Genomic DNA, 22,636 nt, shown 5'->3' on the forward strand with positions numbered 1-22,636 from the left:
GTTTATTCAAAAATGTAGACTACTTAGAAAAAATGTGGGCATAAGCAACACTTCTACTCTTGTCCAGTGGTTCCCTGGAGTCTGACAACGTGGTCTCCCATTGGGCACACTCTCACAGAAGTCTTTTTTTCTAATTCCACAGAAAGAGTCACCAGCAAAGAGTTACATTGGATCTAGACCGTGCATACCAGAGCTGCAAAGAGGTCCAGTGTCAACAAGTCTCTTCAGTTTTTCTAGGAATGAGAACCAAAGGGTCTCCCTCCCTCTTGATGCTTACCATATATGGGATTCACAGTGTGTCATTTTGATAACGCCCACGCCTCCTCCCAGCCGCCGGTAGTTCATCCCGCCGTACAGCCTGCAAAGACACGGCTTCTGTGACCACCTGGGCTCAGCTCCTCCACGGAGCGACCGTGGCAGAGACAGAACCAGCCCCTGTGAACACTCACACCATCGTTAACCTCTGGTCTGGTAATGTGCAAGAGAGAAGAGAACTTTATAGGCTGTAGCTGACCTTGAGCTACATTTTGGGCAGCACAAGAGCAAAAGATAGGTTTACTACTTGCAATTCAGTTACTTAGAGAAGAAATTATTGTAATATCCTAAATTCAGATGATCCAACCAAGATATAACACATCCTAAGCACCATCTGTTTCTCCAGAATATGTTACTGAAATGGTGCCTGCATTTCATATGGAAATCTGATCCCTATAGACTCCAACATCCTATTCACTTCAGCTACATATTCCCCTGTGCCACCCAAGCCTGCTGCAGAAACGGGAGAACCAGTTCTTCAAACAACTCCTACCAATGCAATTTGTTAAACGCTAGTCACACTGGGAGCATTTCTTAGGCAGGCTACACAGAAAGAAGATATCCCTCACAGAGTGAGATGTTCAGCAAATGAAAGAGAAGAACACAGACATTGATCAGCTATATCAAATGCAGTGGGAGAAAAATCCCACAAGCCAATGCCTTGAATGACCTACTAAATTTCTGTGAATGCCACCCCAGGCAGTATCTCCTAACTCGAGACATCTTACTGCTGTTACTGTCACTGGAAGTAGTGGACACCACTCAGCTCGGCAAAAATGAAGTAGGTGTCACTCTGCTCAACTGGTTTTCTCAGCAGTCCAAAAGGCACTGTCCATAGCTCAAATAACAAGAAATTCCTCCACTGCTTTTTATGATAGCTTATCTCAGCAAGAAAGGGTTAATCTACTAGTATTACTAGGCTGGAAGGAATAAGGACATCAAATTGTTTCTATTCCCCATCCCTGTGAGATTACTAAAGCAGCAAGAATACAGACAGGAGCCTGAAGTTTAATACTAATTAGATTTGGGAATAACTACTCAGGTAATTGCTTCCAAGTATAGTTATGACTAGAAAAGAAATGAAAAATAGCCTTGCTGTTTAGTACAAAGTTTTGATCAGCAGTTCTGTTATTATTTCAGATTGAAAATAGTATGAATTTCATCTAATTGCTATCTTGCAGATTTAAAGGGGAAAAACATCATATGCTCAAAAGTGTTTTATTTCAGCTCCTCAAAAAAGATCTGGAAATCAGAGCCTCAGCTTGAAAGTAAAAAACGAGTAGGCCAAATTCTACATCATGACTGTCAATCTCCTCCTGCTACAAGCAAGCCTAGTTTTATTGGGAAGCAGAAGAGAAGAGACCAAAATAAAGAGATGAGGAATTTCTCTCCCAGTGTGGTCCATTTTTGTTATGTCCAAAAGCAGTACTGGAAAAATCAAACTAGGTTTTGGTATGACCTTTTGCTTGCTACCCAACAAGCCTGCTAAATTCTTTATTTTCTCTGTAATCTACCTACACATCATCCCCCTTCTTGAAAAAGATGTAATGAGACTTCCACAAAATCACAGAATAGTAGGGGGGTTGGAAGTGATCTCTGGTATCACCTGGTCCAACCCCCCTGGCTAAAGCAGGTTCACCTAGAGCAGGCTGCACAGGATTGCATCCAGGTTCAACTTTATTCATTAAGTGCTGTTTGAATCTGCTGGGATACTCAGATGGGAAAAACTATCAAAAACTCGCTCCTATTTTACTTAAAACTGAGACACCAGCTGGAATTTAGGCAGAAATCTGCAAGAAAATGTTTCTCAGCTGCCTGCTAACTCCTATAGCTGTAGACATGGGGATGTTACAGGTAAATGGCATATTAGGACATTTTGCAAAACATGGTTCCCTTTCTTATGCTTTCGAGCAAATCAACAAGCCACAATACGAACGTCAGAGTCACAGAATCAAACAATTCTTGTGGTTGGAAGAGACCTTTAAGATCATCAAGTCAAACTGTCAACCCAATACTGTCAGGGCACTACTAAGCCGTGTCCCTCAGCACCACATCTCCACAGCTTTTAAATCCCTCCAGGGATGGATGGGGACTCTATCACTGGCCTGGGCTAGGGTCTGGCAACCCTTCTGGTGGAGAGATTTTTCCTAATATGAAACCTAAACCCTCTCAGTGCAACTTGAGGCCATTTCCTCTTGTCCTATCCATTTATTTGTCCTATCCTGTTATGGTGACTACCACACCCAAGTTCTTCACTATGGTGCACACCACATTTCTAATTTGGCTGGGAGAGCTCCATCTGGGTGGCAGCAGCTCCACCTGGAGATCACTACTGGGCTGTCTCACAAACTTAACGGTTACCTCCATGTGTTAGCATCTGGATCAAACACCTCAATGGTTTTCAAGTACGTCGTGCCATCAAAACCTCCCACTGCCATCAGCTGTCCATTCACCACGGCGAGGCCAACCTGCAAAACAACCACCACAGATAGTAGCTATTTAGATGGGATGTCCTGAAAAGACAGGTCCTGAAAAGATACAATGAAAATATCAATGCATGGATTTAGTAACCATGTTTGGTGAAAGGCAGTCTGCAGTAGAGGTATTTTGGCTGGAGGGAGGAAAAAGGACAAGTAAAATAGACTAAAACAAATAATAAGACATGAAAAGTTGAATATTCATGGCAAAATAAAGAACCTCTTAACGAAAAAGTAAAAAAACCTGCTTGAATTGGAATAGATAGAACCTCGGCCTTTATTAGCCCAAATTTACCATGTCCTGGACTGAAACCCTTCACCATGTGTGACACACAAGCACTAGACTATCTACAAGGCTACAGCCTGGAACACTTGCTTAAACTAGGAGAACCATATGTAAGCCCCTGGCCTGCTCCTATCAGGCTGGGGCTTGGACCATCTGTAAGCACTTTGGCCTCCAGCCTTTCTGCCAAAGCACAAAATCACTGATATCTCAAAAACTTCTGTGGTTCAGGAAGATCACTTCCAGTGAAAACATCTCATGGCATCAACAGAGAAAAGATGACAAGGACACAATATTAAACAATCTTTGTTTTGGCTTTGAGAGTTAGAAAACACAGGAGAGCTGATGTTACACGCAGCTGTTTAGCAGTTTCTACAGAAAGCAAATTTAGAAGCAGCTCATGAGAAGTCAATGCCTAACAACTAAAAAGGGCAGTATTGGGCAGCATACTATATGCTTTGAGGACAGAAATAAATACATCTTCTCTGCCTCTAAAACCAGCAGTTGCTCAAATTATGATTCATACTTCGCCTCACCAGACACTGAAATACTAACATACAGACAGAATTAATCCACTCTTTACTATATAATCAAATATCCAGTGATAAATATTCATAGCATTTACATCTGCCCAAACACGATGACTACTTCAAACAGTACGTTAATCTTTTATTCACAAGTCTACTGAAAGCACAAAGCTTAGCAGTTGAAAAGAACATGCTGTCACTTCCCATACTCACTGGATTTGATGAAGAGAGGCAACATAGTAAGTGGAAGCCCAGAAACCCTCTTCCCACACACACCTCAAAGCAATGGAAAGACTTTGCTAGAAGTTTGTACCTAAACACATGCTTGCCCTGTTTCCCAGCTCTCTTTTCTGGGCAAGTGGGTATGTTTACCTCCAAATTCATCCAAAGAGACTCAGTTACTAATTTTGATAGTGTTCTCTAATACTATCTCCTACCAAGTATGGCTGCATCACCAAGTAAAAAAACCTAAAGAACTGCTCTGTTTCAGGCTTAAGTAGTTGACTTCATATAAGAGACCAACACTACTAAAAAAGACCCTCAAATGACTGCATTTCTCCATCCTCAGGCATGTCAAACAGCTGTCTGTGGCATGACAAGACTATCACTTTGTTCTCCAGTCTTGCTAAAGAACTTTGAATTTTTGCAAACCCTTCCCGTCACAGAAGAACAGTGAAGGTACAGATGAAGCAAGAGAAAAGCCTCACAAGATGATGCTCCAGCCTGTGCTCTCCCCATGTGATTCCGAAGACAAGCAAAACAAGCCAAACTCACTCCACTCCGTCGAGATGTCATGGCCACCACAGGAGACCACTGGTTGGTTCGAGGGTTGTATCTCTCGGCGCTGCTGAGCTCCGTTGTATCATCTCTGCCTCCCACAGCATATATCATGTCTTGGTACACTGCACAGCCCAGGTGCTTCCTCCTCGTCCCCATGGGTGCAATCGTGTGCCAGCGGTTCTCCTGGGGATTGTAGCGTTCCACTGCAGAGGAAACAACACACCTTTGGAGAACAAGGCTGGCGAGCAGTGGGGGTTAGCACTATAGAGCCTTCATCCCAAGTACTCCTAGATTTGAGGAGATGCTACAATTTCCACACACCAAAAATAACTACAACCCAGTTTATTTCTCACTCTAATGCTTTTTCTTCTATAGAATGCTTGCTATTATCTCTCCTGTCTCCAACCCTACACAATCAGTAACATTCAGCATCTTCACTCAGGAGGGAGCTGGCAATGCTACAAACTGACCTACATTACCACCTTGCAGTAGTTTTACCTTTGGCACCTTCCTTCCGAGAGCAGAAAAGGGCTACTGCAGGGAAAAAGATGTGCTTGCAACTGTTATGCAAAAAAAATCAAAGTATTGTATTCAGGACACACTGTCAAATGCAGCATCAAGAAAAAAAACAAACAATGCACAACCAGGTAATGGGGGTTCCCAAGCCTGGAGAGTAATTTAGTACTATTTTTGCCATACAGGAAAGAAGAAGAAACACCACAAGTTGATCACTAAGACAGCCAACTGGGGACTCTAAGGATACACAGGACCTTGACAAGCGATAACTGCAATTAAAGGACAGTAAAAGGCATACCAGTATTGAGAGGAGAAGTTCCATCAGAGCCTCCCACGGCATAGAGGAATCCCCCCAGCACAGCCACTGCAACTCCCAGCCGCCTGGTGCTCATGGAAGCCACTCGAGTCCACTTGTTTTCTTTGGGATCGTACCTGGCAAAAGAATAAATGCCAAAGCTTCGTGATGTGTCAGTGTCTTTAGAGAGGGGCAGGAGGCCTGATCTTAATCTCTCCAAACAAAAATCCCCATAGGATCCGTACAGTACGTACCTCTGCCCCAGCTAATCTACATCAATTATACCTTCTAAGAGATCCTCTTGTCCCTGTGTCCCACTGTTTTTATTTTTTTCCTCCCCCTTTTTTTTTTTTTTTACCTTTCCACAATGTTGAGACAAGAGACACCATCCTGGCCACCCACAGCATAGAGGTAGCCTCCAAGAACTGCCACTCCAACACTGGTCCTGCAGGTGCTGGTGGGGGCCACATCACTGCTCCACTGATTGGTCTTCGGATCATACCTAGAAAAACACACCAAACAGTATAAATTGCCTGTCTAGGTATGCTGCAGACTCTCCCATGCTGGGGAGCTACTAAGGCAGTGAAACTTGCCTATATTGAGCTCAAACTGCAACACAGCTATTTGTAAATTGGATAAAACCCCTAAAGTCATAGAATGCATCCAATACATGTTATTCCAAGGATGTTGAAACTGCAGCTTGAGATGATTCAAACTGAAGATCAAAGGTTCAGGTTCATAAGAAAGCAGGTTACCAGGGACTGGCTGGCATGTGCTAACTTGCATCTATGCAAAGAGCAGCAGCCAGAGTTACTCTGCTGTATGTTCTCTGCAGCTCTCACAAGAATTCAGCCAGCACTGGGACCTGCAGTTTGAGACAAAAGACAAAGGAACCAGATGGACTTGGGAATTCAAAGGCAAGGAAATAGGATGCATAGCAGAAAAGCACATGACATGGGAGATTAAAGGCCAGAATCACCATTTGGGAGTCTGGGAGCATGCAAGCAGGTATGTGAGAAGAAAAGGAGAAGAGGAAGGAGGTATCTGTATAGCTCCTTGGACTTGGTATAGGGCCAACATTTAGATTACTAGGAGTGCTTGAGTCACTCGGCTTTTAGGCATGGGGACTGCCATACACAGCTCCCAGAAACAGGAAGCTTGGTAAAGCTTAAGTCTTTCAAAGGTCTAAAACTGACCTATTTTCCTTCTTTCTGTGTAAGTGCCAAGGTTCCTTAATTCCCTTGTTACAATAAACTTCCAGCATCCTTCCATGAACATCTAAGAAATGCCTACTGTAACCTCACCCCCCTCAACAACACCAAAACCAAACCAGCAATTGCAAAGAAGGTTAACCAGGATCATCACCCCTCCCACCAATTATACCCAGACCCAACTCTTATATATTCTTCCTTATACCAAGGGCTACGTCTTGTCTAATTACACTGAGGATAACATAACAGAAGCTGTTAGGCACAAAGTCCTAGATCAGCCGTAAACCAACACAATCCTGAAGGTGTATGCAAGGCAGAAGAAAATGTAGATAACATTAATACAAATTTCAGGTTTTCAGCAGAACAAGAGCACAGCTGACAAAATGAACACATTTAAGAGGCTGCACCTGCATTTAAACACTCAGTTAACATTGTGCATATTGGCCTTGTGAAGACCTACCTTTCTACACTGTTAAGATAAGAGGAACCATCATGGCCTCCCACAGCATAGAGGAGATCATCCAGAACGCTGACTCCAACGCCACAGCGCCTTTTGCTCATGGAAGCCACCATCCGCCACTCGTTGGTTTGAGGGTCGTAGCGCTCGACACTGGAAATGGCGTCCCCGCTACACCAGCCCCCCACTGCAGGGATCAGACAAGAAACAGTGTCAAAACAGCACACCGAGCCGACACACTGTATGTCTGACTGCCACTAATAACCCCTCTGGACTTTGTCAGCCTTAATCCAGCAGCCCCATCTCCGAGTCACTCGCTCTGAGGATTATAATTAGAAGGCAGAATGTAATTTTCAAGAGGATTAACTGAAGTTTGGACATACTGTGGTGTTCATAGCACCAAAGAAATCACACAAGTAAAAAAGTATAAGTTAACCCAAACCTCCAAATATTAATGCACAGGTCACTTCAGAAATATGTTGTGAATATTTGCCTTAGGGGAACACTACCACCAGAAAACCCAGGATCAATCTTCTGACCAGCAAGAGCTATACATCCCTGCAAAGAGCACTTCCCCACAGCGGATGGGTTTGCGCGGTCTGGTTCTTGGTCCTTGCATCAGTGGCCGCTCTTGGGGCAACAGCAGATAGTTTTTAGCTTCATCCACTAGATCCCTGTGCAAGACAGAAAAATATTAATTCCCAAAATTCACCCGATTCCAGCATCAGGAGAAGGCATGAATCAAAACTGGTGGCAAGAGCAGCAAGCAATAGTCACGCACTTCAGGTATTCACAAATCATCTAAGTACATGAATAACTCTAGTTAAAATGTACACTGTCACCTAAATACTCCTCAGTTGTTTACAAGTCATTTACACATTGACAGCAGCAGACCAGTATCACTATTTGGCTAGAGTTAATAATAGATATTGCTTGTTCTAAAGGCTGATAAAAAAACTCTGAAGTGTCAGGCTTACTGTGCAGAAAAAATCCAACCCAGTCTGCCTCAAGCTAAAACTTAGCCGCCAGTTGTTTTGTCTAGGAACAAAACAGGAGTTGAAAAACACACAAATACATAATACACACACGACCAATAGATGGAGATAGTACCCTTCTGATGAATATTTTCTCCATCAGCTCTGGCCAGCTCACACTGTCCATCCATTCATGACTTGTCACCTGGACTAATCCTAATATTCCAAACCCTTGAATAAAACAAAAAGAAAAAAAAAAAAAGTCCTCCTTCCCTCTACAAACATGGAATTCCCTGAGTATGAATCTCACTCAGGAAGAGAACAGTTTAGCCTATCCCCTGAACCTTTTTATATTAAGCACAGCAAGAAAACTTCCGTGCTTTATAGATGATCCAGAACTCCACAGAACCAGAAAGGTAAGATTCATACCATAAGAGGAGGAAATGACAGTTTCCCTGCACTAGCATTGCGGGAAATAGCAGACTATAATCCCAGAGTCCTATTCAATTATCAAAGCACAGATGTTTTACAGAGAAAAAATACTTTAACTCCTAATGAGATCATGAATGCCGTGCAAGTGATAAGCTGTAATCAAAGGCCATAATTAGAGAAATAAAGAAGGTGAAATGGAAAACACCACACTGAAGGCTATTTTATCAAGAGTCAAACTGCACACTCAGATTTTGCTATTTCACTGAAAACTTCAAAGAACAAAAAACACTTCTAGGGCAAGCTACTGACTATTACGCAAATAGAAAACACTTTTTCTTCCATCTCACCTCCTCCCAGTTGCAAAAGAGGAAATAGTGAGTTATCACCCATTTACCACTGACAAATCAGCACAGTTTCAGAGAACAGATGCCAATACCACAAAATCCAATTCTGTAAATCAGTGAGGAGATTTACCGGCATTCCGCATCGCTCTTAATAAGCGGATCAGAACCCACTGTACCCACAAGAAACTTGGGACTCAGCAGCGGCAGGCGGACATGCTGCAGGACCTAAAAACACAGAACAGAACACACATGCTAAGACACAGAGATGCAAGAAGTCAAACAGAAAACAACAGCAGCTAATAAGTTTTGACAAAGAGTTAATGATTCCCCTAGCAAACACGCACAGTCATTTACACATCCAAACCCTGGCATTTTTGTTAAATGTAGCTCATCTTGCAACACCTTTGCTTTTCCAATATACCAATTTAGAGACCCAGCAGAAAAATCAGTCTTTGAAAAGGAACAATCCACTAGACCTATTTACAGCTGAAAACAATGTCATAGTTGAAAATCTTTACAAAATTACAGATGTCAACATATCTGCCTGAAACACTAGTTTAGTTAGAAGTTTTATCAACCATTTAGCTCTCTTAAATGTTAAGTGGTATTGTGCAGTAAATGAACAATAACAAACAGGTATAGACAGAGGGGCCTAAAAAGGCAAACAGTTATGACAGAATTAAAAGCCACCTTCAGATCAGCAGGTTTTTCTGGTTTGGTTTCTTTAGAACCATTTTCAAAAGCTTTCCACTAAATAAAGTTGCATTTAATGTTTATTTTCAAAACAGAAACACTGAGGCAGGCAGACTCTCACCTCTTTTGATCAGAAAGCCTGAGACTTCAGAGGCTTTCAGGCTGACAGCTTTGTCAGAATGGGTACTTCTCTGTGAAATGGCTTGGCTTAGATGAAGCACAGTATTTCAACAAAACCATTCTGATGAGCTCCACTGTAAGTCATGAGGGCTGAGGCATAACTCAAACAGCAGTGCTTAAAGATACATTGCAAACAAAGGCAAGCTTTTTCTTATTCACTATGTTTTTTTTATACAACACTCAAAGCAATGCAGGCAGGTTTGTCTGGACAGACAACTGGACTGATCTAGCTGGGCAAACCCTACCTGGCAACAGTTCAACCAATGCCCTATTGAAGGCTCTAGACAGCACACCTTCCAGCCTAGGCAAAGGGAAAGTGCAAGGTGGAAGTCAGAGAATTACTGAGGCTTTGCATGACGCCCAGAACCATGACACTGCTGTGGCACCACTGCATCAGCCCTCACTCTGCTTCCCGGGGATAAAGCGGCCGCAAACGTTACCGTGCTAAGACTACCTGTGGCAGCTGGGGTCTTCTCTCCTGAATGCTGTACTTCACCCAGGCCATCACTGCATTGAACACCTGCTCCTCACTGCGAACATTCAACTCGTCACTGGATATAATGTCTATGAGCTGATTGGCAGGAAGCAGCATGAACTCTTCACTCTCCATTACCTAGTTAAATGGAAAGGAAAACAAAGAAGAAAGTAAGGTCAGTGGCCAAAGCACCACTGTCATGTACCACACTAATACTTCAGTGTAACTCCAAAGGGGATACAGTCCACTTAATTGATCCAGTGAAGTGCCAAATACCCACCAGTTTGGACAGCAACATGTGAAGAGTTTGCTGCCCAGAGCAGAATGCAGACCCTAGCAACACATGTTCAGATGGGGATGCAGGTGAAAGGGAATTTTACATGAAGTTTTCTCTGTAGGATGCTTTTCAAGGGTTAAACCAAAGAACACACCGATCAGGAAAAACAAAACCCTTCTTTAAAAATCAGTCTGCTTGTTTGCTGTGTCTAATATATAAAGCAGAAATAAAAATGTTGAATAGATGATAAATACGTGACTGAAAAGCGGCATCAAAATAGAGGCTCTGTTCACAAGAAATCTGTAACAGAACACAAAAATAAGACTCTCAGAAACAAGTTACCAGAAGCATTGCAGGGAACATGGAAAGCCTTCCTGAATGCCGATTTGTGGCAGAACAGAAAACATTTCAGGAGATGGACTCATTTGATCCTGCCTCTTGTATTTGCTCTAAATATACACTGAGTATGCACAAGTCCAGATGCACTTACAAGGGATCAGAGCCTCTTAAAGCCCTAAGGACTGATCTCTTGTGAAATTCAAGCCACTGATAATCTGCAAACACATTAATTCCTTCAGTACCCTAGAGTGACTGAGTTCCTCAAGAGGCTTTAGCTGCCACTGGAGGACTGCTCACACCACAGAGCACGAGTCAGCCTGTGACTGCCTTGAGAAGTTACAGAGCTCACACATGTCTTCTGCACAGATACCAGGTAGATGGGAAAGATGCAAGAAACAAAATAAAGAGAACTGCAGAAATGTTTTGACTGATAACTGTCAGGGTGGCTTATCTACAAGCAGTCCCAGTCTGTAGCCTGTAACCCCCAAGAGGTTCAGTGACAGAAAACAGCAGAGTATTGACTCATCCTTATCATTTGAGACCACTTCAGAATTCCATGACTTATTTTATGATATGCAGCATAAAGAAATACACATTCTTTGACATGACTATCTCAACAACAGTGAGCTGCGCAGTCCTTTTAATTACCTAACAAAATTACTTAAGAGCACTGAATGAATATGCAAAAATTGACAAGTTACTGACAACAGAAAATAGTTTAAAAAACACAATAGACAGCAAGATCAGTTAGCAGACTTTGTTCTTGGATCCCAGATTCCATGGGCTCAGGAGCAGTAAGAGCCACAAGGTTAGCCCCACAATTCTTCAGCCTTAAGAGTAAGAACTGGGTTGGTCATTAAAGGTCTTTATCAGCATTATTCCATACTCTCCCTCCCTTCTACACAGACTAGCTGATGTCTAAACTTTACCCTGACAGTCTGTAAATGCATCCTCAGGCTCTGAGAACAGAGGCTCTGGAACTGTATGAGTTCAGGATAGTCCTCCAGATGCTCCCTTCCACCAGTTGCATCAATGGCCTTGCAAAACCCAACATACTGGAAGCACTTCTGCAAACCAAGTTATTACTACTGTGCAACTTGTTAGCTTACACAGTAAAACAAATAATTATTTCAAATGCTTTGGCTTATTTTGACTTAATTATCAAGACACTAACAGTTACCTAATATTAATGGTCTATTTGACTGGCTTGGTTAGTAAACAAGAGCTGGATGGGCTCCATTTACAACATTCACGTGCAGTCCTGCTTTTACAAACAGAATAAATGTCAGGGTATGCAACATGGGGCACAATTTTTGTCTGTTCACATAAGGTACAACTTGTTCATCCTTAAGTATATTTTTTCCCCTTCACACAGATGTCAGAGACCAAACAAAAAAAAAAATACAAAGGCTGTTCTCATACATCAGAATTGTTAATAGAGCCATTTCACATTACATGCACGAGATTCACTAGGGGTTTTCGGCAATATATTAAATGGAGGGGAATGGAAAACTTGGAAAAACATTTTACCAAGAAGTTAATGATGTAATGCAGTAATACACATAAAAATTAATAGAACTAGAGGTTAGCACAGCAGAGGACATGAAGCAATTCAAACTGCATTCAAAGTAACTGCATAGGTTGGCCTGATGCCTAGAGGTTTATATTTTACATTGCCATTCAGGAAATTCCCATCTCACTTTTTTTTGCCAGCTTGGAGGAATGATGACCAGACAGTCTCTGCAGAGGACAGCATATTTTTTTATCAGCCTCCACAGTAAAGGATGATTAAGTAGCCAAGTCACTGGTTCCACCAGGAATAACCAATCTGCTCTCCAGACAGAAAATAATGGCAGAACAGAATACAATCCCAACAAGCAGCAACACTAAGACTGTCTGCAGAGAAACAGTGAAAGCAATAGAACTGATCATTAAGGATGAAGAGCTGCAAAACTCCCAGGGCACTGAAAGGGGCATCAAAACCTGCCCAGGCCAAAAAAAGTGCTCTAATCTACACAGTTGTTTTCCAGAGACCACAACTCAGTTAAGTCAATTATAATTTTGCATCGTCTTTGAGGAGAATAGTGTTTTCTCAAGTTGGAAACTTGCCTTTGTGTGCTTTAATAGAGATAAGGAAGATAGGAAGCTGTCTTGGAGGGGCTGCAAAAGAAAAGAATCTCATAGCAAGCAGCTCTTAACAGCCATCTGCCTCTGTTAATGCTAAAACATTTTTTAAAAAATCATTATGCTGTTAAAAAGCCAGAGGCCTCTAAGTAAGTCCTGCTCATGTAATAACAAGAGGAGCACAAATCTAACTATTAAAACAGCCAAGTACCCCAAGTACATGACAGTCTGGTTACAATTTCGCTTCCCCCTCAAAAAAAAAAGCACGAAAGAAAAAAATGCGGAGCAAGACCAGGGAAGATGAAACGGCCAACTAAAAAGTACAGCTTCTAGGAAATCACCATGTTCTACAAAAAACAAGCTCTCCTCTTAAAGAGCAAATTCTATTTTCCAATATTTATGGTTAGGAAAGATGCATTTAACTGCAGCTTTTAGAGCAAACGGATGTCATGTGTCTACAGTTAGGTACCAAATATTGTCTTCAAGGTGTCCAACAATCAAGTTCAATTTTGTTTGCTTCTGCTCATATTTTTATTAATTACTACCTGACTGAAATTAATATAATTCCCCCTGTTTCCTGCAGAGGAAAAAAAAAAAAGTCAGCAAGCTGCAATCTCACAGCACTTAAATACAGCCACTTCCCTGGGGAAACTAAATTTAGCAGCTCCAGTATTGGCTGCTGATGCTACCTTTAAAAAGGATCTACCTGTGAAGCAGGTGGAGAAAGGAGGCTTCTCTGAAGCAGGCTACCTGTTCCAAGGGATGAGAGAGTGCAGCTTCTGGAAGAGGCAAGAGACCAACCTCTCTAGAAGGGGAACAGACCTTCACACTGAGCAAAATCCTAGAGAGTAGCTGCTTCCAAAACATACATAAACTCCTGCCTTTTCAACCAGGGCTCAAGAAATACACCGCTTAAAAGCACTGGGCTCCCTTCTGCACCCAGCCGTAACAGTTCAGCAAAGAGCTCTTCTTAGACTATTGCTCACAGATTCCTTAATTATGCTGATCCTTTCCAAAACCAGTCGCTGGCATTTCTTCTCCCTCAGAAATCATCTAGGCAGAATTAACAAAGGAAGGGAGAACTGAGTTTATAAAGGTCAGCCACAAAATTAAACATTTGGATTACTTTCAAACAACTGCTGCTGAGTAATAGATGCAAACCCCTAGTTCTGCTACAGCAATGGCGTTGAAGTCTCCACTGAGGCAGCTGTAAGATACCACATACACTCACTTTTCTAGTCCCTAAACTCAACATTGAGGGATTTTTTTTTGTTGTTGTTCTATTGACATACTGTTCTTACTTTAACACTTGTCTACACTCCAATTATGTAGAATCCAGAACATTTCTGTAAGGGGAGTGGCATGTCACATCATTACACAGTCACATTAGTTCCAATGCCAAACTCCAGCTAACTACACCTGTGACCCAGCTATGCTTATCTTCCACTCAGCACTCCACACACAACTTTAAGGGAAGAAATGAAACAGATTGTATACAAGCCATCAGTACAACAGTCTTACAAGTACCTCTCTCCTCCCCACATAACAGCTGGCACCCATCGCTATTAGGGCACACCGCAGATGTGAAGGCAGGATTTGAAAAGAAGCACAAACTGAGTAACTCAAAGCTCTCCCAGGGCACCTTCACACGTTTTCCACTATGACTCCAGCATACTAGCTGCTTACCTCCTGGAAGTTATGCTGTGTGAACTTGTCAGCAATCCTCAGCAGCTCACGGCACGAGTGAGTGTCAGCAAAAGCTCGGATGCCCAGGCAATTGGAAGGGTCCAACTGTCTCTTAAGGAACTCGCAGCAGGCTTCCTGGATCTCGGCCAGCTGGAGAAGGCACGCAGCTGGCAACAAGGTCTGGACATTTCCCTCTTCCACAGTGATCTGAGAGGTGTACGCAAAGTCAATCAGCAGCTCCATGGCCCTTTCGTCGATGTCTCTGATCACGACTTCTGTCTGGCGAGACTCTGCCAGCTCCCCAGTGAACATGGCTCGGAAGTAGGGGCTGCAGGCTGACAGAATCACCCTGTGGGCGTAGATCTTCTTCGCGCCGACTACCAGCACCACATCGCACAGCTCCCGGTGCTTCCGGAGCAGATTGATGACTTCCAAGGTTTGTCGAGGGTGCTTGTCAGAGATGTAGGGCATGCGAGCAGGCTGCGGCACCCCTTCTGGCAGTTTGTTAGGATCTCCCAGTGTGCAACGGCTGGTCACGTCCATTCCGGTCTCTCCTGGTCGAGTACTGGTACACCTGCAGCGGAGGAAGCCACAATATAGGACCATCGTCAACTCGTCTACCACCTCTTGTCAGCCAAAGCTCTAGGGCTCACATCAGCTACAGGCACCAACCCAGCGGTGTCGGTAGCTCCACTCTGGAACACGGAAACAAGCACATGATTGCATGAAAGAGGAATCCATCTCAAACCAAGGCGTACCTAGAAGTAAACAAGTGCCAGCTTGCAACAGGCTTATTTATAGCTATTTTTATATGCTTTCTATGACACACAGCTGTAATATCCAACTACACATACATATTTATTAACTGAACCTCATAATAGCCTTGTGTGGTACAGAATTATTATCCCCATTTCACAGAGAGTGACTCAAAGCAGAGATTAGGTGACTTGCCCATTGTTACTTGAGTCCTCTTTGACAGAACTAGAGATAGATTTCCACCGCAAAGAATTACAGATACACAATTTAACCAAATGTCTCTGTTCTTCTATCTACATTTTTGAAAGGGTTGCTCACTGTGGTATCTGTACACACTAAACTGTCACAGACACTTCAGTAACTTAAAATGGCCTGCAGCCTACTATGAGTGTCTTTCAGGTTCACAGAATATCCACTTAATCATCACCTCTTTTTTTTTGAATAAAAGGCTTCCAACTCAATCCACTTTCCCTGGCACATTTCAAAAGAAGGTGAAATTTTTGAAAGAACAGCAGACTAAGAACTGCAGAACACAATTTTGGTTAGACCAATCAGGAAAAAGTCAAAACAATGAAGGCATCCACAATTATCAGCCTACCAAAAAAGGAAGAAAAAGCCAAAACTGCCATTTTAGAGATGCAGAACCACCTGAGAACATATAAACCAGGTTTCTGGCACAGAGTAGGAAAAAATATACTATCCTTCCAGCTCCATGTGCCATGTTGTAGCTATCTGCTGTCCTTTTTTATGGAAATTCACGTACCTTTCCTTTATCCCTCACATGCCTGAGCAGATGTAAGCTCAGCCACAGCTTAAGTGCACCACACCTTTGCACAGGAGTAGGACAATGCCGACAGATCACACTTCACCCCATGTATGCCACTAACACGAGAGAGGGAATGCAGAGTGGTCCCAAGCCCTTCTGCCATTCTGCTGGGATGAACCAAGATGACACATTGCATACCTTGCTTTGCAGAGGTGCCTGCCTACACCCCAGGCTTCACTACTGTGTGATAACTGAAATCAGAGCTAAACAGGAAGAATTAAATCCAACTCTTCTCAGCAATCAGACTAAATAAGCAGATCAGCACACACGTAACCAAGACACCGTTTTGCACGTTCCCAGCACGTGAGTTTCTGCACAAGGCTATTATGAGGTTTATATGCACAATTATTAAAAGAATGCATCAGCACCAGTGACATACCAATTGCTATGAAAATAAAGAAAATACAGGAAACTATTGCTTCTTCCCAATTCAAAGGAAAACCATCACTTAGAGCAATAAAAGCATACTGAGCAAAATATCAGCATACTGACCATTATGAATTATCCATTGAGAGCACTAGCTGTTGGAGATACACTGGAAGACCCAATACATGCTACCCACTACAAGCTTCTCTGGTACACTGGTATTTGTGAGCTGTCAACACCTCAATTTATTCATAGTAAAGAGTTAAAAAGAAATCTAACTTAGCTTTACTTTTTTTAGCTCAATGTGTTTTGCAGCATGCTTGAATAATAATAAAAAAAAAAAACACTCACATCTTTTCCTCTCATTATTATGTCAAATTCACTTTCTAACCACTGGGAAACCAGTCTCTTTGCAGCAGTTCAAATTATTCACTTGCATCTTAGCCTGTTTTCCCATTCCCCACACACCCTCTCCTTGATCATCATATTCAGATGTTTCAGACCATTACCTCTTCCTCATATCTTAGTTACACAGCGCCAGCTGGGCCTCCCTCTGGGTTTTGCTGCTTGCTCCTCTTCAGTCTCTGCACCTTAAATGCCTTGGTGTTTTATCCCTACCCCATCTTTTTTATATCCATCACTGTTCTCCTTTTCCTACACCTCTGACAAATCCTTCTGCTGTTATATTGCTTCCCGCTCTCTCCACCCACTCTTGTCCCTCACAACCCAGATTCACCCTGTGGGGTTTGACAACCATTTTCAAAGCTCTGCTAAGTTCCTCACAAACAATGCAGCTAAGCTCTCCTTGCAGCAGCATACGCAAACCAAATTTAATGGTACCCCTTCGAGAACCCCAAGAACCCTTGGCTAAAGATTAATTTACCTAATTGGCTTACTTCTACAGTCCTGAGCAGCTAAAGCCAGAGAGTAAGTAATTGAACTTCTCTACCAAGAAACAGAGAAAGGTGGTGACAAAAATCCCCCCTGCAGAGGCTAGCTCTCACCAAGCAAGCCAAATGGATTTTATTGTGCATTACGGGTTTCAAGCAATGTTAAAACAACCCTAGAAGAAAAAAGGAAAAATTAAGAACCCTATTAAGACACATGCTACTGCAATAATTTCAGACAGTTTGTCCTAACCAAGCTGTCAGTCAAAACATCTAAGCACAGAACAAACATTCTTCAGATCGAAACCCATTTCACATAGCTACAGATCACAAGACATGGCTTACGTCCAGAACAGGACCTGGTTTCAGAAAGCAGAATTCCTCCCTCGTTACATCCGCAGGCTTTCCTCAAAGACAAACCCCACTAAAACCAGCCCAGAAGTAGATCTCAAATAGCTTTTTAGACCAGCGCAGATTCCAAGAACAAAAATATTAGATTAAGGCTAAGATGCTACAAGAAATACCATGTACTTTGTCAATCCCACCACCCAAGACTCTTCGCTGACACAGAGCAATAGGGTGGACCATCTTATGACATGTGAAGAGCTGGCCAGATTTAGGCAGTGGTCCTGGTCCTTCCTAGCCAGGACAGAACAGGATTTTTCTAGCCAAATAAGACTGTTGAACACATCCTCAGCTAACTGAAGAGGAAGCTGGTTAGTAAGAACTGGAGTCACTCCTGCATTGTTTTCATCACTGTTTATCCGAGTGCCTGCATTGTATCCAGGCTCCCTCCTCCCGGAGAGAAAGTGCTGGTTAATGATTAAAGAAAACTGAGTAGATAGAAAAAAGGAGTAATAATCAAATTAGCTCTCCTGATTCATCCATAAGTTATCTCTGGGTAATGCAGAAGCTTGTGTTCAATGAGCTTGGGAATTTCACACTGGATCAAACCAGATGCCTGACGTTAAGCACTGTGGGTTACTGCTGTACACAGGCACAGAACTGTGAATTAAAAGGACACTGTCTGATGGCATGTGTCTCCACCAGGATAATAATTTAACTGCATTATGTGTGCATTATGCATATATATGCATAGAGAATGAAATGATGACTCAGTAGCTTAGAGGTGTGAAAGACAGAAGGCAGCACTTGATTCTCACATGGCAGGCTAGCTGCCTACACACACACATGCAAAGCTAAGAGCTGCTCCTGAATACTCAGGGTGATTAAAAAGGGTTGAGGATTTGAGAGGAAATGTGTATGCAAGGATAAAAGATTCACACTCAGCTATGCAGATATTCTGGGATTAGCTTCCATCAAAATGCAGGGCTGGGGAAATCAGCAAATACAATGGGATTAAGAAAGGGCTGACAAAGGACCAGTTCTTGCTGCGCACTGCTGAAAAGGACAAATGGGAACAGAGGCAGTCTGCAACATTAACAGTCAGCTAAATAAACAGGCTTCTCTGCCTCCATTTTATTCACCTATGCCAGTTCCCAAAACTTTAGCAACACAGGCTTCTAGAAGACATCTGTCCCTGGAGCAGCAGCTTCCAAAGTTAAAAAGATAGGTGTTATTAGATACTTTTAAGAAAAATTCTCTCCACTACTGTCACAGAGCTTCTTAACTTTCAAGTGAGAGTGCTTTGCATTTTTTTTTAAGATCATGTATTTTTTAGGATGAGATCACAAGGAAGCTTTAACACAGTTCAGCAGAAAACAACAGGCTAACCTAAGGCTTATGAAACAGAACAAGTCTCAGGTGAAAAACACTGACTGAAATCCCAAAATAATACACTGCTCTAACAGATTTCAGAAGCAATGGATTTTAGTAGCAAATGAAGATACCAGCCAAATTGGTAGTGATGTCTGTCAATGACTTGCTCTAAATTTAACAGATACATAATGAAAATACTTCCTATACTTATTACAGAACTGTTAAAACAAAGATCTTCTTTGATTTGGCCCAGTCGAAGGCAATACATCCAGCAACAGAAGCGACCATCACAACACTGCCAACTAAGTAAATGGAAATTCTTCACCGTGGCAATCAATACTTTAGGAATTGGTTTGCTAAAAGTTTGATTATTAATAAAAATACCACTAATAGGTTTTCTTACGTACCAAAACTTTGTTTGGTAGACATTCTCAATTAGGTTGAGTTATGCAAACAAGCAGATAAACCTGACTGCAATATTATTTCACATTACTCAAAAGAACAGCCAGGATCTCGTGTGTGTGTGTGTCTCTACTTATTTCAGTTTTCACTGATCAAGACCAGAAAACTCAATTTCACCAAGAATGAGGAGGCATGTGCTCTGAAAGATGAGGTCAGTACTGGAGTCTTCAAAAACCTTCTCAGGCCTTTTGCAGTTTGACTTGGGCAAGAACCACATCCTAGGAATTGGTTAACTTCCCCATCACTACAGACTTGCCCGATGAGTACCAGACTCCCTGGACTGACCCTGGCCATCAGATGTGCTCTGTCCTCCTTGCTTGGGTACTGTGAGAATATGTCCTTCACTAGAAAAGTTCCCTCTGCCTTGCTTTTACCTTCAGCAAAACAATGCTCTCTTGCTGCTCCCTGACAGTGAGAAAAGAGTAGCCTGCCCAAACCATCACTTCATTTCTACTGCAAGATAGATGCTGTTTGAATATCAACACATTTTCTCTACTGTCATCTTGACAGAACAGTTGCAATTCCTTTTCTATTCAAATTGTACTTCGTACCCTCAGAATGATGTACACATTTGACACAAACTCACTAACACAGTACTGACCAAATCTCACTCCCCAGTTCTTGCAATATCTAACAGGACTCTTGCCTGTGGCTTGAAATGGCTGCAGAGCCCCGAGTAAAAGGATAAAAGGAAGTGCTCTGCCATCTGCTTAGCTGGACCACAGGAATATCTCCAAGCCTGAAATCCCATCAGGAACCTTTTACCATTTTCTGCTAAGACACCCAGTAGAATAACACACAGAAATTTTAACAATCCACCCAGAGGCCCTTGAAACATGCAAGAAAAATTGAGTCCACAGATTACAAAAGAACTGTGCTTGTCAGGATAGGCTGGAGCAACATAATATATCAAGGCAAAGCCACCAGCTGAAAGGTTAGTTCAGAAGTAAAGCCATGTAAATATGTCAAACATTATCCATGCTCTACTTGGGGAAGGCTTCCCAGAGATGCAAGAAAAACAAAATCTACTGAAAAGCCTGGTCTGCATCCAATATCCAAATTAAATTTAAAAACAAACAAACCACAAACCTGAAGTACCAGCATCAGCACCACAACAGAAAAACTATTTCTTCAGCCCCTTGCTGTTGCCCACCATCAAAACTACCTAGTCTGAGTAGCAGACTGAACTTGACAATAGCAACTCCAAGGCCACAAACCTACAGAAGACTTACAAACTTGAGCACTTTATTTCTGTGCCTCAATACAGTAACATGCAGAAACGTTCTGCAGCAAAGGAGAAAACAACAGATATAAATTTAGATCCTCAATTTTTCTACTAGGAACATAAAAAAATAGAAGAGATGGAATACAAGCCAAGCTAGTCATCAACATTATGTCACTTTGCAAAAACATTTTGATAAATGGAGTACAATGTAAGAACCTGAAAAGCTGTGGGTTTGTGCTGTTAAGATTTAAACAGTCTCCACTGTAGAAGACTAAGATGGAAGAGAGCTTGTCTACAACTTAATCTGTCTTGGAGAAAAAGGAACGCACTGTAAAAGTCACATACAGCTCCTCACTGTCTAAACCACATTTCTTATCTTGGCAAAAATATTGAACAACACATAGCCCCACTGATGCCCACAACACATCCCAAGATTTAGTCATTCGCTTAATGGAAGGAGCACCAAAGTATTTTTTTGTTGTGCTCGAGAGGTTGATTTAACTAAACAAGTGTCACTCTTCAAGGGTTTAAACAACTACTTATTTCTTACCTCCTTCCACCACACAGAACCCAGGCTAATGGTTTCTGCAAATACTGTGGGCAGAAATGCTCTATATATTAACCTGTGGTTAAAATTCCTTGCCTTTTCTTACAGGACTCTTTGCAGAATTATCTGTAATAGCTTCCCTGCTTTCAATATCCCCAAGGCTGCAGGCAGAATAAGCAATCTGCCTGAATTCTCTTTCTGTCATTTAGAGTTGTAGAACTTCAGGAAACTTTGCTTCCACACAGCCTCTGTCACATACATAAATAGATCAGCTGTTAAGTTTTGCCATAGGATTCCTATCATATAGTGAAAAGCAACAAGTACTAGCAGACAATCCTGTTTGCCAACATGTCATCATGCTGATTTACTGTGACAATTTTTTCTCCATATAACAGATAACATTTCTGACATAACCACAGCAAGAACTCCCCTGAATTAAACTCAGCTGCATCATCAGATCATTAGAACTGAGTCAGCTGGCATCTGCAATTAGAAAAGGAAATCTTCTCACCCAAGACCTCAGCCCATCAAAGGGACTAAACTGCTTTAGCTATAGGAAAAAGAATGCCCCTCAGAAATCAACTTCAAAATTATTCCAAGGCAATTTATTCCACACAATTTGAATACCTAATTATTAAATACTGCAGTAAAGGGGGGAAGTAAGGAGGGGGAACAGAGAAATATAACTTGTCTTCTTAACAGCACAGTCATTTAAAGACATCTAGTCTTGAAAATACTGAACACTAAATACATTTAAGTAAGGACTAAATATAAATGCTTTACATTCCAATACTCCAAGACAGGCCTTTAAAAAAAGAAAAAAAAAACAAAAATCAAAGAACACTTCATGGCCTAGGCACTTATGAAAACAGCTCACATGATGTATCATAGTTGTAAAAGAACAACTGTTTTCCATATCTTACCTGCGCATTGGCTTTCCGTCCATGCACCGTGAGGAGAAACCTTCACCCTACGGTTCAAGACCTGATCCAAAAGAACAAAAAGAAAGGGTGGTAACATTGAAGCAAGAGAACCTTCTTTCTCTCTTCAGTCTGGCTCTAGGACAACAGAACTGACCAAGTCCATGTACTAATACACTTTCAAGCTCTTAGCCAGCTATAAAACTCACAGCCTAGATGAATGATGTCTGGATTGCAGAGAATAAAGCAGAAGAAAGCATAATTGTCATTAAAACTAACTTCACCACAGCTGCATTATCGTTCTTTAGGCAGATGGAACACCCCCCCACCCCACCCCCAATAAATCCAGTGAACTGTCTGCCTTCCTGGATCCTTAAAAAAAAAAAACAAAAAACAAACCTCAAGTAACTCTCTCACTCCCTTCTCAGAGCCAGGAGATATCTGCCCCTCACACATTTACCAGAGATTTAAGTCAGGCTGGCACCTAGTGAAAAGCAGAGCACGGCTTAACAAGCTACACTGCAGGGGCAGAACTTGACAGAA

At 42.1% G+C, this 22,636-nt stretch overlaps 1 protein-coding gene across 1 annotated transcript; it reads right to left on the bottom strand.

Moving 5' to 3' along the window:
- Positions 1-14: 14 nt before the first annotated feature.
- KLHL20 (kelch-like family member 20) lies at positions 15-22,161 on the bottom strand. Its single transcript, XM_008941457.1, has 11 exons — positions 22,097-22,161; positions 14,386-14,959; positions 9,939-10,097; positions 8,742-8,836; positions 7,425-7,535; positions 6,865-7,053; positions 5,552-5,695; positions 5,197-5,330; positions 4,377-4,585; positions 2,677-2,783; positions 15-358 (listed from the first exon to the last, which is right to left on the bottom strand). Exons 1-11 carry the CDS (start codon positions 22,117-22,119, stop codon positions 274-276), a joined length of 1,830 nt encoding a protein of 609 aa, XP_008939705.1. The 5' UTR covers positions 22,120-22,161; the 3' UTR covers positions 15-273.
- Positions 22,162-22,636: the final 475 nt, after the last annotated feature.

The sequence above is a fragment of the Merops nubicus genome, unplaced genomic scaffold (genome assembly GCF_000691845.1).
Source record: "Merops nubicus isolate BGI_N331 unplaced genomic scaffold, ASM69184v1 scaffold31865, whole genome shotgun sequence".
Taxonomy (NCBI): domain Eukaryota; kingdom Metazoa; phylum Chordata; class Aves; order Coraciiformes; family Meropidae; genus Merops; species Merops nubicus.